The sequence below is a fragment of the Falco peregrinus genome, chromosome 9 (genome assembly GCF_023634155.1).
Source record: "Falco peregrinus isolate bFalPer1 chromosome 9, bFalPer1.pri, whole genome shotgun sequence".
NCBI classification, from domain to species: domain Eukaryota; kingdom Metazoa; phylum Chordata; class Aves; order Falconiformes; family Falconidae; genus Falco; species Falco peregrinus.
Window position 1 is genome coordinate 3,192,020 of NC_073729.1, and position 21,479 is coordinate 3,213,498.

Consider the following 21,479-nt stretch of genomic DNA (forward strand, 5'->3'; position numbering starts at 1 on the left):
GTTTCGTACTGAATGAAAGCAAAACCAGCTGCAGCTGTCAGGTAATGCTGTAAAGAGAGTTGTGAAGGGAGTTTCAGTTCCCTTCTTAGCAGACAGGTGTCTGCATCCCAAAAGCACCATCACAGCTGGCACAGACTGATGCTGTTGTTAGCAATCTCAGCAGAGAGGCCAAGCAGTGATCCGAGAGTTTATTTATAAATATTTTAGCAGACTGAAGAACCAGGAGGAGTTTTAAATTTACATTTCTTTATACATACTCCCACCCAGAATCTGTGAGCTTAGTAAATCTGTATAAAATCATCACCACAGCCTGACAATGGGATTTACAAGGGCAATGTACCCATAAAGGCAGACGCCTCCACTGACAAGCAGGCAATCTTGCCTTCCAAAATGATTTTAATTGCTAATTTTTTTTAATTCCCCAAAACATTAACACAGTGTTAATGAAGGATACAATCACTACGCAGTGCTCACCCTTGCAGGGTCTCTGTGGTAGTGATGGGATGTATCCTGGATGCAAAGGCTCAGTGCCGAATGCCAGGAGCTCAGCACTGTGGGACTAATGGTGCTCAGGAACACGGGGCACAAGAGGAAAGAGCAGACGGGAAGACCCTCGCTCTGAAGGCTGCTGGAGGGTAATGCCGAGCAAATGCAAGAGGGAACACAAGGCAGGTTGTGTGCCACGAAGTGAGAAGCCCTCGCTTTTGTCAGGAACGTAAGAAAAGCATACTCTCTCCAATAGCAAAGCTCCAAGTAACAGTCCTAGCGGTTTTGACCTGCCAATGGTTCTATCACATCCCTGACAAACTGCGGTACCAGCTGGGAGAGCCAGACAATTCCGGCGGACTCTGCAGCGTGCTAACAGGTCAGCAGCACCGAGGGATTTCTCCTGAGTGCCCACTGTTACACGGGAGGAGAATTACGGGGCTAGAGAAGAGACAAAGATAATCTGCCCTCATGATTCAAAAGAGAAGGTAACTGACTTCTTCCTAGACGCTCTACCACCTCCACTCATCCTTCGGTCAGGAGCAAACACACAGCAGTGGCAGCAAATCAACAAGCTACCTTAGTTACTCAACTGTAAACGCAACAAGGTGGCAAATGCAGCCTTGCTCACATGACTCACAGCAAATGCCTTCTTACCGTGAGACGTTTCGAGGCATCCACTTCAATCATCCCCCGCAAAAGGTTCTGACAGTCTGGGGGGATAAAATGTGGCATGTGGAACACTCCACGTTTCACCTTCTCCAACAGTTGCCGCAAGTTGTCGTCATCAAAAGGCAGGGCACCCTGCAGGGATGTGACAAAGTGGTGGATGGGAGAGACGAGCGAAAGGGAAATGGAGTGAGCAAAAGGAGAAAAGCCAGGATAAACGTGGTGAGAGAATGGAAGAGACGAAGTCAGCTCATAATGATTTATTAGAATAAGTGAAAAAAACTTTTTATTTACTGAAAATAAATAATTTCTTGGTGCTGCTATATTTTCTCCAACACAGGAAACAAAACCGAGGACAGTTTTTTTATTAGACCTTTAATTAGAAAATAACTACCAGTATAAAACATAATAAAAAATATGAAATTGCCTTTCCAGGCAAATTCACCAAAGATGCATGGATTCACTTAAATTCAGCTCAAGCTTTTGATCTTCTGGTATTCCTCCTGGGCATACTTTCACAGCAGCAATGTTTACCATCTCCTTATTTTTAATCTTCCCGAGACACATTTATTGCAGACATTGAAAAGGAGGTGAACAGCATTTGAGAGACTTTCCATAAAGAACATCCTCTTCCTGATGGAGCCGTGAAATGACACATCTGAAAGAAACCCTAACCAACACTAGCCTTTGGAAGCTGCAGACGTTCTACCTGTTTAATACACTCTATCCAGTTCTCATGCTGTGGTCAGGTCATCAGTTCCTATTGCTTCCCTACTGCAGCTCACTTACATGAATGGCTTGAGGTTTTTTTAGCGGAAATTACATTTTGAATAGCTCATCAGCTTGCCACAAAAAGTGGCAAAAGACCTACCCTTGCTGCAAGGACAAAAAAGAAAAAAAGAAGTTGAAATCTTTAGGATAACGCCACCAACTGAAGCTGATATCCTTTTATAGCAAGTCTGCACCTTCCTAGATATTCTCACTTCCTTCTTTCACTGCCTAATTCCAGTAAGTGCCGAGCTTCCTCCATTTCCAGGATGGCTTGTGGGAAGCTGCAAGCTGTCAGCTGCTGTGATAATGAAGCTTTAAGTTGTCAGTTCTGGCACCGCTTTTACTACAGTGAGTAGTGCATCTGTATAAGCAACCCTCTGTCTACAGCTTACGGACCAACAGCTCTGTTTACGGCCGCCTCAGAACACCCACCTGATGGACCCGCGGCTGGGCACTATTTACTGTCGTCTGTTCGGTCCAGCGGCTTCGAAGAGAGAGCCTCCCTTCTGCACCACCCCCTGCGCTACCTACTTCTGTCCTAACCCTTCCAGACTTAAAGAAAAATCAATTCTGATCGCTCAGGACACTGGCTAACGCAATTTAAGCCCCGATGAAGTCAGCAAGGCTGCTCTGTGGAATTTCCTGAAGGTAACAACTACAGCTCTTTTATTACCACCACCCGCCGTTATAGCTTGAGACTTCTTGTAGGGTTTGTCCTGACATAATTAACCGGAGAGCTCCGCGCTCTCCATCTGTAATAGATGTATTTCGATCATCTCGCAGGCTCGTGTATCTACATAGGAACAGACAAAGATGTACCGACAGAGGGACACCAAATCTTGACAGAGAATCTCCCTGAAAATGAAATGCCCGCTCCTACAAATCCTAACCATCTTGACACCTTCTCTCTTCTACTCTTACGAACTCAAGAAGTTAATACTAAGAGCTCATTATACAGCTCTATTCTGTGATGAGCCATGAAAATAGCTGCTCAGGAGCAATAGATGACCGGGTGCTATGTAGTTAGATGGTTAAAATTCTTCCCTAGCAACATCAAGATAAAGAATCTACAACTTAAAAAATGTCAGTGAATTTTAATGACTAAAAAGAAAAAAAAAAGGAGTAAGCTCAGTTAAGGGGAATTAAAGCATCATACTGCGATTACTTGGAGGTATTTTGATTTGGGCCATTAAAAAATTATAATATTTTTTTAAACAAAAATCTTTTACAATTTTCAAGTATTTTAAGGAAAAATAATGTGCAGAATGTAACTCTGATTGGACGTTGTACAAGTGCTTTTGCCAAATAAAACATTTAAGTGAAGTAATTAGTTTTACTAGTAAATCTACAAGGCCATCCAAATTTGACTTCAGGCTTGTTATTTTTATAATTGTAGATGATCATCTCAACTATTATAGATATTAAAAACTTAACATGCATATAAAATCTATTTTCATATACAGTATTCAATCTGCACATGGAATACGCTTATATGAACATAAAGTATATTTTCCTACATTATACTATTGAAATTGAGAACAAATGCCAAGCCTATCTGCCTTCAGCTGGACATCCAGTTGCTGTATATTTAGGAGTATTACATTACCACTGCAAATCAGAACAAATCCCACAGAGAGCTGAAACTTTGATCGAAAGAAGGATAAGCTACAAGATACCACATTTTGAATACTAAAGAAAGTATTACTGAGCCAGATGGAAACTAATTTAAACTTTGTACTACTGGCTCAGTTTTATATTCCCAAGTGTACCAAATTAAAATGTAGCTCAATACTTGCATGAAGCAAAATTGTTGCACTCAAATCTTCTCTTGATAAAACACTGCAGTTAATGTATGCATATACCTACTGAAACACATCTATACATACAGCAGAAAAAACAAACGCTTCCCTGAACCAGCCATATTTTGGTCCTGTGAAGGACAACTTATTTGACACTCTCTGTATCCTGCAGCTGTAATCCTGCACATCCTTTCCAGCCAAAAAAATGTGCTGCAATATCACAAAACAGCAAAGAGCTTTTATGGAGACAAGTTTTTGATGCTTGCCTATGCTCTCCTGTGCAGGGCAGCAGCATTTCAAAGCAGCAGTGAAATATTCCTCCTGCTTTTCCTTTGGGACTGATGTAGAAGTAAGAGAAAAGGATGCAACTGAGAGGTACAAAAATAGAGGAAGTAAAAAAACCCATCTGTTCATGATGTCAATAGAATCGCCATACATACAGCAGCATTTTTGGATTTTTCTTTTCTTTTTAAAGGATAGTGCAAGGAAGATGACTCACCACTAGCAACGCAAATAAAATGACTCCGCAGCTCCAGACGTCTGCTTTCCTTCCATCGTATTTTTCTCCCTGCGCAGCAATGACACAGAGGTTCAAAAGACTGCTCGCTAGTAAATGAATTAATTATCCTTGAAGAACATGAGAGGGGAGAATGGGAAACCCCACATTTCAATTCAGCTACGTGCTTCCCAAGTTGGCCTTCCCAACTAGGAGGCCATGACACAGCCCATTAATTGAATTTTTATGAACATCAGTTTACAGCCTTTTCTGGCATCTGTGAGAACAGGCTCAGAAGTAGGGAGCAGGGTAGGAATGGTCAACAACTCACAAATGACTAGACCTGGCACTCAAACAGTGTCAGAGGGGCATTAAGGACACCAAGAAGGTGTTTTTCTCTTCCCTGGTTCTTCAGGGAGCTTGTCACCAGTCATATTATTTGCGAACTCACAGCACTGTCTGGACAGTCTCTTCTGTACGCTCCCTGCTCAGCTTTACATTAAAGGTACGCTTTAAAAGATGGGAACCTTGAGCACTGAAATCTTGGGATACTGATTTTCAGAGGACAAAGGGAGAGTAGAGGGAAAGGATAGTTCGTATTATTTAAGAGAAGCCAACACCACTGACAGCCAACCCCCATTCTACTGAAATGACAGCTACATCAGAGACAGGGAAACGTAGGGGACTGCGTCCCCTGGGCGGAGAGATCAAGCTCAGCAAGGCTTCTGTGTTTCTGTCTGATCACATGGCATGAAGGGTACTGCGAGAACAACACACCATCATTTCCCTCATATGGTCGATGTGGCTTGATTCAGGGCTGAGCCAAACAAACAAGACCATAGTCAGGTTCTTGTGTGCTTTCCAGTGTTGTCTGCCTTGGACGGACTTGCTGTACAGAGGGTTCATCTGCGTCCTGGCAACAAATGACACTTTAAAAAATATATTTATACACACCAGTGTTAACAACTTACCCGAATGACTTCAGGGCAAGCATAATGTGGTGATCTGAAACACAAAATACAGTCAAATGAGCATGTAACAGCCTGGTATTTATGGATTACGTGCATTTCCATTTTGTTTAGCAGAATCACGATTGGCTCGCTTATACAGAACGCAAGTGTGCAAAACCAGCAGATTTTTCCTTAACTCAACGAGAAAACATTTCTAAGAAACTCAGAAAATGGTCAAAAACTAGCATAATTCACAATTCTGTGGCCCTACTATGAATTTCTTAAAAGCAAGGCAAGAAGAGAAGACGCGGCATATTCTGTGACTATATAGAATTCCAGCCTTCTAATGCCACCCTTGAGCTTGGCCTTGTATCTAATTAGAAGGAAGGCCCACGCTGGGTAGCCTTTTGTAAGAAAAAAGACAGAACAGTATTTTCAGACCAAACACATGCATCCATAAAGCACGTTTTGCATTTCGTCTGCTAAGACTGCTCTCAATTACTCCAGCGCTCATAAAAACTGCTGATTTCAAGACTTCAACATCCTTTTTTTTCTCTTTTAAAACACTAAAAAAGATGGAAAGTAGTACTATTACCTAGTGGGTTAATATATTCTTTTTGCATCCTTCTACCCATATATTTCCATTTTGATTCCTCACTGAAAATAGTTAATTACTACAGCTTGCCAGGTAATCATTTTAATTCCTAAAGATTATAGCCATGGCTATTTATTTTATAGTCTTCATTTAAGTAACTTGACAAGTAAAAGGGATGCAAACTGTCTGAGATCTGTGTGCAAATCACGCTATTGTTTATACTGACACCTCCCAGCAGTCTCTGAGCCTGCCTTCATTTGTGCATTTGTTTCTTGTGACAAACGCAATCATGGCTGGGCAATACCTGTCGCACGAAGTAATGAGCAGAACAGAAGCGCAGTGAGGTTAGCTTTGTGCTAAGGTGCTAAAATAATGCCCAGTGAGACAGCCAATTAATTGAATTTCCATACACACTACATTTATCTTATGGCAAAATACCATCCCGTGGGCACGGAACGCCCTGATTTGGTATCACAGCTTTTGGCAGACCATGATAATAAACTCAGGGCACACTTGGGACTGCAGCTGCCTTGGCAGCAAAGCTGAAGCAGGGAGAGAGAAACGCAGTTGATCCCTCACCAGTTTTAGGAAAGATGGAATTCAGAAGTTTAGAGCAAAATTTAATCCACACACCCCCATTTAAGAGGTTATTGCAGGTATTCTAACCAGGTCGCCCTGCTCAGTAGTGATCCCAAGTGTCTTAATTTAGATTGGATTTTAAAAACCTCCATCGAGAGTAAAAGCAGACAACGAAAAGGAGAGCTGCCCTCGGGGTGCTGGCCAGGGTGGGCTCTTGGGAGACCAGAAGGATGGACGTGTGCTCCGTGGGCAGGACGGACACCGGGGCTCTCCTGGCAGCTCTGCCACTGGCAGCCATATGGACACGATTACCTGACATTCGTAAAAGCTGCAGCTGCCCACAGTTTGGAAAAGGTGACCAGACCCTCACCACAAGTCTACTCCCCTGACTAAAGCAAGAGCAATGCCACCACAGCTCTCGTACCTCACAGAAGTCGGCGTGACTGAATTCACAGGGATTCGTATAAAGCTTTAAATTTTTACAGCAAAAGCTTCTGTAGTAACAACGAGTGTGATGGCAACAATAATGAAATAAAGCTAAAGCAGTCAGTAATGTTAAAAAAATTATTGCTTCTGGACTAAGTGGGGGCTGATTCAGGGGACTTGCAGCATACTGCTGGCCACTGCTGGCCACTGCTGGCGTGAGAGTGGGGCCACAGCGAGACACTGAATTCCTTCATGTTATATACGTGTTCCCAGCCCTCCAGTGTGTATCGATCCCTGTGAATTTGCTTCTTTACAGCAACCCAACAGCTACTCTACACCTCTTCTTTTTAATACCCCTGAGCCTTAACCACTAAAGAGTCATGTCACTGGACTAATACATGATTTCACAAGCTTTTAGAAGCCAAGTTAAATTATTCTTGTGAGCATGCTTGGCTATGGTGGTGTCTTTTCTTCATATCATAAAACCAGTGTATATTGTACAGGTCATCCTTAAGGTACACACAAATCGGAATGAAGGAGCAGCACCAGAACCGGGCCTGCAGCCCAGGCCTGGAGAAGCAGAGCCCGCTTGCCTTTCCTACAGAGGGTGACTCGTGAGGACACACGGTACATTAAACAGCTACTACAGGTGGTGTCTGCGGCTGAGCTAGAAACTTAAGCCAGCCCTCTCAAATCCTGCCAGGTATCCTGTACAGTTCAGCATCGTCCTTCAGCACAATACTTTTTGGGTGGCCATGCCATCTAGGGCGCACTGGAAGAGTCGGTATCAACTTGCAGCGTACTTCTGAGTGTTTATTTATATATGACGACTCCAACAAAGCTTTCAGAACGCTTAACTGTGGATGCTGAGCAAGGCAACCAACCTGACAGCTTCCTGTGCTAACATCTTTGAAAAGAAGGTGAGTGTTGGGAAGAACCAGGACAGGTATGTACCTCTTCATGTGTCCCACTAGCAAATGTACTCAAAGCCTTCACCCTGCTGAGGCCAGCTGTAGGGCAGTGGAATCTGCTAGGTGTCTTACAAGGCACAACTGAAATTCTGCTAAATTCTAGGAGAACGCGTGGAGAAAATGCTGTAATAAATCCTTTGAGCAAGTTGGATTGATTCAATCATTCAACAGCTGCACTGCAACTGCCCAGAGAGCACAGGTTTCTGGCACAGCCATTTGGAATTCCTGCCAGCACACACTAGCTAGGTATCTGCAGCATTGCCTTGGCTAACAGCTCTAAAAGGGATCCTCTGGCCAGCCACAATCCATAGAAAACTCATTTCCATGCTGCCAATCACAGAGCAACTTCAACTGCCTTAAAGAGAAACCTGAAATTTAATAAAAGATCTATTTATCTTTCTACAGAGTCATGAATATTTCTTTGGCTCTTATCACTAATTATTCAATATACGTGTGTCAAGAGCAACATTCCCTGCCTCTTCCCCTAGGCCATCCCCTCATCGTTCAGCGACATCTCTGTGCAGCAAAAGCCACAATCTGCCCTTGATAACAAATAAGTGTATCGCTCAGCAAGATCAAGAAGCAGTTGCTGCCTGCGGGTACTGCTGCAAAAAAAGCACTGATGCTGGCAGTGTTTATTTCAAGGGTGATGTGGATTTTCCCAGGCTAGTCTGCCTGGGGCAGGAAGGGCTCTCTGAACGGTCATTCACAGCTATGACTCTAGGACACTGTAATCTTAAGGACCTTGGGAGACCCTAGCAAAGCATTTACGTGGGATTTCAACCAGAGGAAATAAGCCAGAGTGCCATGGTGAAATCCAGGACAGCCCTGGGCAGGTAAGTCAGGCATTCAGAAAGAAACCTATATATCCTCGATGCATCTATCCTGAATTTCACCTGAGAAACTAGAAAAGTAGTTCTTGATCTGTGCATAGCAAGATACAGCGCAGCTACAGTAGACCTGAGACCACCGGGGCCACGTCTTCAGAGCAGAAGTGACGTGCCTGTGACCTGCGGGTCCCATTATGCAGGTAAGAGAGACCTGCACCGTGCACACACAGATCAGCTGCCCATGCACGGTTTCTCTGGGGACTGATGGCAACTGCTTTTGCAGAGAAGCAGCTGGCTGATCAGGAAGCACAAGGAAAGCTGTGTGATCCTACTCCACAGTGTGACAAATCATGTGTTACATTGCCTCATGGGCTCCCAGGTCCCATCAAAGACGAGTGTCCATGCCTGGGTCCTTTCGTCCTATATATAGATGGTACTATTTGAGGAAGAAGAAAAGCTTCTTTGAGTGCCATTCTTCAGGCCTCGCAGCTGGAGGCACAGCTTCTGCAGAGAGGGAGGAACAAGAAGTCGCCTTCCCTCTGTTTTTCTTATGCATGAAGTTACCTTGATACAGGAGGTTGTACAGGTGCACTGAAGTCCTCCCACGCCTCGCTGTTTTTGTTGTTGCTCGGATGCTGGAGTCCCTTCCTTCCCCCCTGTTAATCACTGTCTCCAAGCTGCCTTTCAGAGACAGGAGCTACCCACGAGCGTAAAAGGCTGCCTGTGCTTTCCCCTCACGCTGGGTAGCAGAGGGCTGAGATGAAGGGGAACGCCAGAGGAGTAGAAAAATAGATGAAGGGAATTCTTCAGGAGAAGGACATACATTAGAGCATCCTGAGTGGAGAAAGTGACAGCCACAGATCACAGAGAAAAGAAAGGGAGAGACTGAAGAAAGGGTTCCAGTAGCAGTGGGTAGTTAAGGCTGCAGTGAAGGCAGTAGCTGTAGGTAAGGCTGTAATTAAGGTAGCAGCTGTAGTTAAGGCTGAGTGCTATTCTGCCATTAAAGCTTCAACTCAGTCATTTAGCTTTATATGAGAAAACTCAGCATCTAGCCCTCAGCCATCTTACAGTTGTTTACTCCTTGAGTGCAATTACATTTCCGGGGAATCTGCAAATCAGTTCATCAATTAATCCATCAGTTCAAATTATTAAGACTTGGAACCTTTAAGAGATCTTAATTTTAAAAAATGAAACAGACCCCTGTATTAAAAGGGTACAAAGATTGCAAAGTTAAGTATTCAGAAGTTAAGACTTGCTAAAGCAAAGCTTGCCAAGATGACACTGCCCTCAGCGGTCAGCCAGGCGGGCTGGGGACACGCTGCTGTCCCCGACACCTCTGCTCTGCTCGTGGCCGACGTCGGGAAGTCTGTACAACGTGGGGAAGTTCAGCGCCATGAAGGACAAGCCTGGGATAGAGGCAGCTGACTGACGGACTGGAGAACCAAATTCTCTCTGCCCCTGCCACAGAACCCTTCTGTGAAAGAAAATGAACAGGTGCCTTAAACTGAGATGCTCACAGGTAATTATAAGTTGCAGGTTCCCCGTTTTCAGACTCACAGTGTGACACATCTGAAGTTTGATTTATGGTGTTCAGAAGTGTGCGGAGCCGCGGCTGTGGTCGGTAGGACTCTGCTCTCCCAGCAAAGGACTGTTATCAGGCCCTGAGTATTCTGATACCAGGCCCCAGAGCATCCAACTGGTTGTCAATTTTGAGTTTCATTTTGCAGAATCATGTGTCCTCATATAAATCAGATCAATGTGGCAAACGTAATACGAGAACAGTCTACTTCATATTTGTAAACCTAAGACACTATGATGAAAATCCTACCTAGCATTCATAGCAAGGCTTGAATGCAGTGAGCAGAAATTATGAATGGATCCATAAAATGAATGATGAGGAAAAATCAAATATTAAAAAGCTGTTTATTCAAAAAAGCACAGCATCCAAACACCAAATGAGGCAAAGATTTGTTGGGGAAAAGCTGTACAAGCTCGTAATTAATGGCCATACCCTAATGTGCATGGGCTAAGTTAATGTTATGCTGGCAATCTGAAGAATAGCACATCTTAAATTCTCAGTTCTTGATTTGGCAGACTTAAACCTCTTTTACTATACCCTGGGATGTATTATAGGGGAGGCTGGTATTAACAGTTATTAATAAGGTTGTCAGGTATTTCCCTTTATAATCCTCATTTTAAGTTGCTTATGACTTACAATCAATTTAACAACTTAACAACAATTTTCCTTGCTTTTCGTCTGCCTCAGACTGGTTTCATGTTTGTGTGTGCATGCTACCTAAGCCTAATCTAAATTAAATGTTTTTTCCCATAATGAAGGGAAAATTTCTATATCCTCAACTGCAAAGGGAAAACTTGAATATTTGTTTGCATCCTCTAGAAAAATGTACTCAAACTGCCACTAGAAAACTGCAGTTTGCATTTACTAGCTAAAACACTCTGCAGCATCAGGATCAAAATTCTACCTGCACTGTTAACACTTCACAGAACAGTTCTACCTGAAACCGACACTGTGAGCTGGCAGCTCGTATCACAAGGTACCAAACCTCAAACCAAAGGGAGTGCAAAACCAACAGGAAACAGATCTAGGATTGACAGCAACTGACCGGGACAACCAGGTAGGGGAAACTAGAGCTGGAACCTAAAAAGGATCTGGGATCTGAGGCCAAATATGGAGCTGAAATGACTGGGAGAAGTTGGCAAGACTGGAGTGTAAATCAGGGAAGGAGACGGAAACAGAGTGCTGGGAATCAAAGATCTCCATGAGATGGGGTAAAAAGTACTAATTCTGGCATTTCCAATTTTAAGAGTCTAAATTTGAAACCCTAACAGTAAGTGGATGCAGGACATCTGCATACGTTTTGGACAACATGCACCCATTTATTATAAAGGGGAAAGGATACAGAATCAATCATAGAATCGTTTGGGTTGGAAGGGACCTTAAAGATCATCTGGTTCCAACCCTCCTGCCATGGGCAGGGACACCTGCCACCGGACCATGTGCAGCATCTTGTCTTGTCATTAAAATCAGAAATGCTGCTTGGACACCGAGGTGTGTGGCAAGTGTGTGGCTCTTCTGAATTAACGGCTCATCACAGGTGTGCTGACACACCAAACACAGATGTAAGGGAATCTGGAGCTAGACGACCTCTGGTAGCATTTCTAACAAACACACAGTGCATTGGTTGTTATAAATACCCTGAGCTAAAAACGAGCCAGTAATCAGTCCTAATGAGAATATGTCCTTTTTCGTCTGATCGATCCAGGCAATCTGTGGGTCTGCAAAGTGCTGCTAGGAATTGCTAGCGAGAGCTGGGAGCAGGGTAATCGTGCTGGAGTTGGAAGTTGCTGTTTTCTGCCATTATGCCACTGACAGGTGCAAGGCTTTCTTCTCACTCTCAGTGAAATCCTAACCAGCATCGCTCGTCCCACATGCACACAGCTTTCTGTATCAGGCCAGGGGTTCTTCTACAGAGACACCAACACAGGGAAACTGTTGCATACAGTCAGTTGTGGGAATGTCAGCAGTGGTCTCAGCCTCCGTACTGACTGCCTCTGCAGAGATGGGAGCTGGTGCTGGAGAAAGCTCCATGTTCATGTCAGCTCTGGCTGGCTCTTGGTCGGGATACGTTTGGAGGCAGGGAGCACAGAGGCTGGTACTGCTGTGGGCTCTCAGCCACCTGGCAGCGTGCAGCAATCTCCGTGCAGCAGGACTCAGTGTTTCAAAGTTGTGATGAGTGAAACAGAAGCGAAGAGATGGCAAAAAGGTTTCTGCAAGGGGCAATGAGGAATTTGGAAGGATCTTTGCAAACTCACAAGAATAGTAACTCAACAGTTTCCTCTTAAAATCCTTCATTTTAGCCACAGGCCCTCTTAGTTCACGGAAAGGGAACAAGGATCAGGGAATGCCCCAACCGTTTCTACTTTTCCAAGACTCCTATAGAAATGACTGCAATTTATGTTCAGAGCAACTTGAGCACTGCAATGACTCGCTAAGATGGAGAACTGAAGCAGAGAAAGGTAATTTATCTTGTCTAAGACCACCCTGAATGCCTTCAGCAGAGACAGAAATCAAGCTCAGATCACCTGGGTCTCAGTCCTGAGGTTTAACCATGAGGCACTCGCTCTTCTTGCCTAGTGACAACTCAGGATAGATTGGACAGTATCTACCATTCTGAAACGCTGCAAGGCAGCAGGCTGGGGAGAACTGTGGAAAGAGACGGGGAGTGTCTCTGCATGCCATTGCCTGGATGGGTGAAGAGGAGAAAAAGCCAAAGAGATCTAAAATACTAGCAGCAGCATCCTACCACATCTTCTGCTTCTCCCTTGTCCGCTGTTTGCTCGCAGACCTCCCCTGCTCCTGGAGGAACGCAGAGACTCACTGTGTTACTTTGGCATTGCAAGGACCATCGCTCCGTGAGACTGCCTCGCTGTGCAATGTCTGCCATAAACAGAATTATTCCCACAGACCCTACACACAGCTCCTCTTCCCCTCAAGGGTCTAAAGCCACGCGTTTAAAATGATGGCTTATTCCTCTGTGCTGCGTATATGCAGGATTCACACAATATACATTTCCAGTAACGGGGATTCATTACAATCAAGGCCTAACGTGCAGTCTGTCAGTGACAAATTATGTCAATGAAACAGCAAGTCCATCCTTACCTCCCTCTCCTACACAAACACAACTGGACTGAACTTTTGATTGTTTCCCCCAGGTAGGCACCAGTGCTGGAGAAAGCCATGCAGATGCGAGGAGCAGCTCTCAGAAAACACTAACTCTGAGGTATGCAATACAGCATACTTCAGGCTACGATATTATCTTCACGAGGCCAGACAAGGCTCTATGGTGACCTACAGCCTACCCAAACTTTGGACTAAACTTAGCACTTCACTTGTGACAGCAAAGAATTTTTGACTGCACTGTGCTGCACTGACAAAGTTAGCTGCATCACATGGCTCAACCCCATCTGATCCTCCCACTCTGACTGACAGAAATACCTGGAGACTCCTTGTGTGACTGTCAATGGAAATGTTACAGTTTCATCTCATTATCAGTGTTCACAGCACAGATAAAACCATTCTGGAAATTAACTTCTGGGTGCACGGAGGAGCATCTCATTAAAGCTCTGTACCTCAGCCATGATTCACTCTGTTTTGCTCCTTTTCATGCTGGCTGAAAGTACCAGCTACAGGGGTAGGTAAAACTGTTGCCTTGAAAAGCTCTGAGGTTGGTTACTGTGTGTGCTCCAAGGGAAAGGGAGTCATAACTGGATTGCCTTTCTTTGTGAACAGTGCGGCATATTGTTATATACTCCTTCCTTCCTTCCTTCCTCCCTTCACCCCCCAAACCAGAGAGATCACAAGACACCAGTATCAGCCATGCTGGGCTCCATGCCAGGAGAATTAATGAAGTGGTGTAATAGCTCACACGGAGGCCTAGTGATTGGCACCACACTTAAAATGCATCTGCAAGGCAGGAGATCATAGCGTTGCTGCTGTGTTCTGTTTATTACAGGCACATCTCTTCCGTCCCATTGATTTCTTTACTAGCGCGTTTTAAGGCCGCAGTGTGGGGGCTGGCTCTGCTTGAAGCACGGAGGTTTGAATTCCAGCACAGCTTATGGGAAGGAGCTCTCTCTTTGAGACTCTAGACCTGGATGACAGAGCCCGGTGCTAACAAGAACAGGAACCCTGCCGAGAGGTTCCCAAGGAGTTTGAAAAATCTTACAGGGCAATGTGAGCCCAGGTTGGTTTTTATACTTCCTCTTGTCCTTTCCATGGAAGCAAGTGGGGAAATTTTCTGTAAAGAGTGTAGAGGCGTTGTGGTAACTGCAGGGAGGACTTCATTTCCTAATCTAGGGGGGAGGTTTGAATGCAGCTACAAGCAACAGAGGTGCAGACTTGTAGCTCCTTGCTTTTCATCTGTGTTGTTAAGAGGTCAAATCCTGACTTGACACAGACAGAAGGAACGGGTGGATCTCAGTGTACTCATCAACCAGCATTCGATCACATCATGAACTTCAAATAATTTTGCTATCCATTATTCATGACTCGGAGAGCAGAGCTGTGCAGCTCAGGACTGAGAGGCAGTGGCTGGGCTGTGCAGGGGACCACGATGGCTCCACGGCTGCCCCGGCTGCCTGGGCTCAGAGCACGGACTGAAGGAACACGGACTGCAACCCGCTGGGGCCGCAGCGGGCCTGGAGTCACCGGAGTCACCGGGCCGAAGTCTGGATGGGAGGAGGCGGAAATCTGCCGGTACTGTCTGCAGCTCCAGTTGCTGCTGGATGCTGTAGCAAATTCAGACACAGCTGAAAGCTGGCGCAGTGGTGCCAGGCTGCAGCAGCTCAGTGCAGCTGCTGCCCTTGCTACAGCTCAGCGCAGCAGCCCCCTGCACAGTCAGCATGGCACCAAGGCTCAGCTCTGGGGGGCTTAGGGGGCACGGTCCAGTGGTGCCTCTAGAGGTGATGGTGATGAGAGGGCACTGCCCTCAGGGAGCGCGTCCCCAGCCAGGGACCCAGGATTTGCTCAGCTCTTGGGCTTATTATTGCTGGCTCCCTTAGAAATACCTAGAAAGGTCTTGAATTGCCATGGAAATGTTTTTAGATTGCCCCTGCAATAATCCTCCTAGCAGTCTCGCCTTGCTTGTAATTGCAAAGGACCCTGCTGCAGCCATGCATCACGTCAACTTACTGTCTTGCTGGGAAATAACGATGCATGGTGTAAGTCTGCAGGTCTTTATTGAAACCCTTACTATAGACAACTTTTGTCTGGAAGCTATCACTCATTTTTGCAACATGTTCTGTGACACTTACCCACAACTGGTTTCTAACAAGCTGTCCCCAACCTGCAGTGATGCCATCCCAAAGTCTGCTATCCGGATGTTGTTCTTTTCATCCAGCAGAAGGTTTTCTGGTTTTAAGTCCCTGTGGCTGTAAAGAGAGGATCAAAATGTGAGTTAAATTATCCACGACAGCTTTCCCACTCCAAAGCTTGTTCCTTACCCAGCACAGCATCCAACCTATTACATTTTAATTGATTTCAGGTTTTTTGCTGTCCCAGGCAGGAGAACACACATACCCAATATCCAGCCTTTGCAGTACTCTAAACGCACCCCAAATGCCCACTCCTGATGAATGCAAGGCTTGAGCCTGCAGTGTACTGCCAGGAAACGAAAATCTTCAACTTCCAGCAATACCAACACAATCTGAGGGAGAGACTGAGAGAAATAGGTAGGAGGAGAGTTTCAGCTTGGATTTAGGGCTGATACACTCCATCACACGCCTTGAGGTAGGAGGCAACACCATCAATACATTCTGTCAACAACAGGGAACAAAAGGAGCGATATCTAGAGAAAAAAAACATCCTTGATGTAAATGCTACTGCAAAAAGCCCCTATTAGGAGTTGTTTACATAGGCACATGGCTTTGAAATAATTTTGGGTAATTAGGTCTGATAGAGAAATCCCTTCAGCCCAGCACTGCTTATAACTGAGGGCGCCAGCAGTGGGAAATTAAGAGAGAGGATTCCCTCCTTTCCATCAAAGCTCGATTCTCTTATTATTTGGTAACATGGGAAGAGCCAGGCAGCCATGACCTTCAGGATGGCAACTCCTGCTTTCAATCAAAGGTTTCATAATTGACTAGTTTATTAATCTCCATTATCCGCAGCCAACACCACTGTGCAGCCACGTCTGCTTCTTAGTACTCAAGTGCTTCTGTACAACTATAACATTTACATGATTTTATATCCAAAGACAAAAATCTCGCACAAAATTTGTGATGACTTTGCTTTTTCCCCCCTTTTTATTTGCAACTCTCAGAGTCACAGAGATGAGAGAAGCACTTTGAGCAGACTAAAGCAGCAGCTCTTTTCTTGGTTTTGCCTATGAGTAGGCAAAACGAGCCTTTGATGTCTTGCTAATAAAAGGTCCAGATAGGAGCACTGACACCTCGCAGGCAGAGCGGCCAGCTCTGGTGGCCAGTCCCAGCTGGAACCTGTGGAACATGGGCAGCTGACAACACGTGCAAGGATCAGGCAAACAACAGTCATTTGCAACAAGGGGTCACTAAAACCATCACCCTGACCAGAAACTGAACTCAGTAAAAGAACCAGCGTTAGGACAGTCTAGTCCAGTGACACCCACGACGCAAGGCAGCCTTATCGTCAAGCCATGTCCTCTTCACTTTTTAAGACGTTCCTCTAGTACTCCTCCTGTACCAAAGTGTGATAGTACCTCTACGCCACTGTAAAGAAGGACAGTCTCTGCCTTCTCAGAGAAACACGAGAGGTACGACAATGTCTTGGAAATTATCTCCCCTGCTCTGACGAGAAGATGGGAATGATCAGTTAGAGACAACTGGTGAACAACGCACAGCGATTCTGTGCAAAACCAGAGCACACTGGAACAGCACAGCTGGGGAGTGTAACAGGTGTTTCCAAGGCAGACTTCCAGCAAAACAGCACACATTCAAAGCAGGCACTGGTCATTTACCTTATCACCGAGTCCTATGTTTCCTTCCCCCCTCACTTTTTTAAAAAGCATAGAATTTGGTCTCCAATCTTATATAAACAGGATGAACCCTGCATGTTAACGTGGCCTTGTTAACCATGGGCAGACAATCCAGTAGATAACGGTGCCATTCAGATTTGCACATATTTTCATCTGACAGAGCAAAGGTGCTTTATCAAATCTATCTTTCTCATAGAAATCAAAGTTTCAAGGTAACTGGAGACAGTATACTTATTAGCCATATAATAACTATCAAGATAGTCATACCTACTTGACAAAAAAAGCATGAGATCAGTGACAAGGAGATGTTCCAGAGGCAGTGAATGACCAAAAGAACCCCTGCATGCCACCATCAAGGACAGCAGTCCTGGACAAACGCAAGATCATCAACATCTGCCAAATGTGAACACGCTGCAGCTGCAACAGTGCAATGGAGAGCTCACAGTCCTGAGGCAAGCTGGGCAAGCTGGACACTAATGAGACAGTAGTGTGTGATTTAATCTTTCCTCCAGCAGACATCCTGGACAGTTCTCATCTTGCAACTGGTTTCATTAACGAGGTGCTGGGAAGATCTCATCTGACTGGGGAGATGCCCTGAAGTTCTCCTGTCTGAGGACAGTGGCAAGGAACAGCTCCCTGTAAAGCGAGCAGTGCCTGTTTGATGTGATGAAACAAGAAACCTCCCCATAGCTCCGGTGTGTCCTTCTGCTGTGCAGTGTGTGGTTTTTCAGTGGCTGTGGTTGGTTTCCAGTCTTGACCACTGCTCCTGGCTGACTGCTGGACAGGTAACATAGTGCAGAAGCTGAGGGTGCTGCTGTCTGTGCCTGTTCCACTGTTTGTGCCCCGACTGATATCACTCATACACGTTCAATCTATAGCAGGCATACTGCTGGCATGTGCCTTTTGTACCTAAAATTTGAAATTCTTTGCTTATACTAAACTCATGTAGCTCTTTTAGAAAGAAGAAAGAGAACTTGAAGGAATGATCAAGGCAGAGCACGACCTAAGTACAGGATGTCCACAAGCGTTTCTCCAGCCTGGATGCATGCTCACTATAACACGTTATTTCAGGAAAATAGTGCAGCTAAAGGAAATGCAAAACTGCTCCCCTTCCGTGCCCCAGAGCTACCAGCCTTAGCAGACCTGCCACAGGCCCTGCCTGGAGCGGAACCTACACAAACCTTGAGCCAACCCCACTCCCAGTCCACCAAGAGGCAAAAGGAAGGGATGACACCTCTGAAAATGAGAACAGGATTCACTGGTGGAAAGGAGTCTCTGCCTCCCTATTTCATCCCGTCTTTGCATCAGCTGGGATCCACAGACAGATAGTTTTAGGCCTGGGTTATTAGGGAGAATCGAGTGGGATGATCAGGTTCCTATAAAGTGGTCAATATATTCAGGGTTTTTTTAGAGAGCCACTGCAAGGGAGAGAGGGAAAAGGGGGAGCCACCATCCACATTCCAAACACGGAGTAAGCCAAACCTCCTCTGCTGTGCGATGCTCTTCCATGAATGCTCAGCCTGCAGGGGCTGATGGTGGTCTTCAGGCAGGGGCCCTGACCCACCTCCCAGAGGGCATTCTGAAAGCTTTAAATTGGGACCTGGGGATCTGTGGGACTGGGATAGTATGTGTGAAAGGAAACCTGGGGTGGCAACACACCTTAAAGCTTTTTTTCTTTTTTGTCCTCTGGACACTCACCAAAATAAAAGCGGGAAAAATTATCAGCTCTCCACTATAGCCCACTGAGCAGAGAGGAGAGTGGGGACTCCGTCAGGAATTGTTACATTCATTGCTGACTGGGCCCTAAAATGCAGGAACTGTCATACCACAGTTTTGCGTTTCTCTGACCCTCCTCCACCCCTCTTTCAACACAGTCCCTAGTGCCCGGTACGGATGGTTCGCACAGGAATGTCATGGCAGCCTCAGTATTTGTTTTATATTGTGCCAGCACCCCTCTCAGAGATCAAGGTGCTGGTGGGATCAGGCAGTTGCTTGCACATTCAACCACAAGAGAATTTTATGCCCCAATGAAAATTTTCTTCCAGCTGGAACATTTCTCTGCTATCCATCTTTAGACCACTTCGAATTTGCCGAGGCAGCACCCTGGGGGGATAGAAGTCAGGCCAGGAGTCTGCACCACAGTGGCAGAACCAGCACCACTGCCACCGAAAATGAGACAGTGAAATGCATTTACATTTCCCATCTTTGTATTGCCAGCTTTTCAAACGCCAGAAGGAAGGGAGAGGAACATATGGGAATAGGGAAGGTTTGTTATAATTTACCTAAGAGCCCAGCAGCCTGGATAGCCTCATGCATTCATATTTGGGAAGAATTCTCTTGTGCCAAAATCAAACAAAACAAAACAAAACAAAAATCCCACCGTATGTGGTAATTACTTGGCATTAATGGAACATTGCAGAGTAAATGCATTTAATTTGGTCCCATTCCAGCTGATCTCTCTGGCTCTCCATGTCTTATATGACCGCATCAACTCCTCTCTCTGCAGGTGAACAGAGGACTCGTTACCCTTTCCTTGTTCGAAAGGCTCTAAAGCTGTAGGGGCTTTATCACATGGCTGGAAAATCAGAAGAGAAGAAAGCACCTTCTTTATTGACAAACACGGCAAACTCTCCTATTGAGCCCTGCATGTGCTGAGAAAGAACATGAAAGAGAAATGCAGCACTGCAGAAGCAGTCAGTGCAACCCTGATCGAGGGTGGCCGCAGACTCCCAGAGCTTCTCAGCCAAGACAACAGAGCAAGAAGTTAGTACCAGGAGCCTGCGTATGGCAGGCTTTCGAAGGGAGAGCGCGTGAGTAGAAGCTGTGACAGGGGAAGCACACACCGTCAGCCTCTCTGCAACGTCCCTCTTTCACAGATGCCAGCAAAGGCTGTACAATTCTCTTGCAGAACAAGATGGATACAGAGAGAGGTCTGAAAAAATTGTCCCATGGAAATGGGCACAGTTCTCGGTGGTGATGCATAGAAAATGAAAGGAACACACATGCGTTACCATGTTCCAGCTTCCCGCTTACGCACCAGCCACGCTTGCTTTCCAGTCACTCCCAGCGATGCTATTCAGACAGCTCCTCTAGCTGCCTCCATCGCCTTTCCAGTCTGTCCTCCTGCTCTGGGAATACCCCCGTCTCTGTACTGCAGGCAATCGCAGCATACGTAAAAAAGAGAAGTAAAGCACTCTCCCTGTCACCCAGGGTTGGCAGAAGATTTTTGGAATCCAAGACTCCAGACCTTGGATTCAGAGGAGCTATGTCACCTGGCACGAGACGATGAACTAACCCATTATTTTAAAGTGATTATTGAGCTGAAACGTTCATATCAGTTTCTATGACAACTTATTGTAGGTCACAGATTTCTAACCCAAGAAACCTCCTAATTGGAGTAGTTGCAGGTCGTTTGTACTAATCAAATTGTTAGCTACTTTGAAAATGCTTTTCTTACTGACCCCAAACTCCCAGAAGGGCCAGACCACAGAATAATTGTTCTGTAGTATGCCTCTTAAAAGTGCCTGATGTGATGCAAATAATTTATCAGTAATAATTAATAGAAACAATATTTTTTTATTTTCCTGAGCAGAAAAAGCCTTTCATCTTATTTTTCTCTTGCTTCTGCAAATCAGATCCCAACTTTTACCTACCTACAGAAGAATCTTTGTTGAAAGCCATGGTTGCTATGCACAAATTTAGTAATTTCACAGAATTCTGCAGAAAAAGTAAATATCGTTATAGCTAGGAAAAAGGACAGCATCTATAAACCTATCAGGAGACCTGGAGAGGGTTTGTATGCATAAAACCTTGCTTACTTTTTAACAAATACTTCCACTGATCTGTTAAAATACATTGTTTCTCCCTACCGACCTCAGCTGAAAACATATATTCATGTATTTCAATGCCGGAACAGACTGCCAGGTCTGATCACCACTACTGTACTTGCCAGAGGATGTCACCCGGTTATGCTTATGATACGATAATGCCATTTTTGACTTTTCAGTGGCTTATGTAAAGAAGCAAACTTACAAAAATACATGTTCTCTGACTTTAGCTGAGCTGGTAACTTAGCCCTTGGCATTGCAGATGCCGTACTTGATGGCTTTTCTCTGGTTCTCTGTACAAGGGAAATCTCAAAATTCCTCACTGTATTAGAATAAGTCTCAGTCACTGAATCCAGATCTGAAACTCCCAGATTTGGGCAATGATTGGTGAATCTTAGCTCTCAACAGGGAAAAAGGTACCCTTCTCGCTTCTAATGGTCCGAAAGAAAACTTGAAAACCTAAAGACTTGATGACCAGAAAAAAACAAACTGAACCAGAAACCAACCCGATTAAACACCACAATTTCTAGACCAGTTTCACATCTGGAG

The 21,479-nt window shown here is 45.1% G+C and overlaps 1 protein-coding gene across 15 annotated transcripts in view; it reads right to left on the reverse strand.

The window, feature by feature from the left end:
- BRSK2 (BR serine/threonine kinase 2) overlaps positions 1-21,479 on the reverse strand; it is a 315,350-nt gene that overhangs the window by 68,848 nt on the left and 225,023 nt on the right. For all 15 annotated transcript variants that reach the window (XM_055814154.1, XM_005236313.4, XM_005236315.4 and 12 more), the window contains exons 5-8: positions 15,407-15,523; positions 5,193-5,226; positions 4,225-4,293; positions 1,144-1,290 (exon numbers count right to left, since the gene is read on the reverse strand). In XM_055814154.1, coding sequence (XP_055670129.1) covers positions 1,144-1,290; positions 4,225-4,293; positions 5,193-5,226; positions 15,407-15,523 — 367 coding nt within the window. The remainder of the gene's footprint in view (positions 1-1,143; positions 1,291-4,224; positions 4,294-5,192; positions 5,227-15,406; positions 15,524-21,479) is intronic.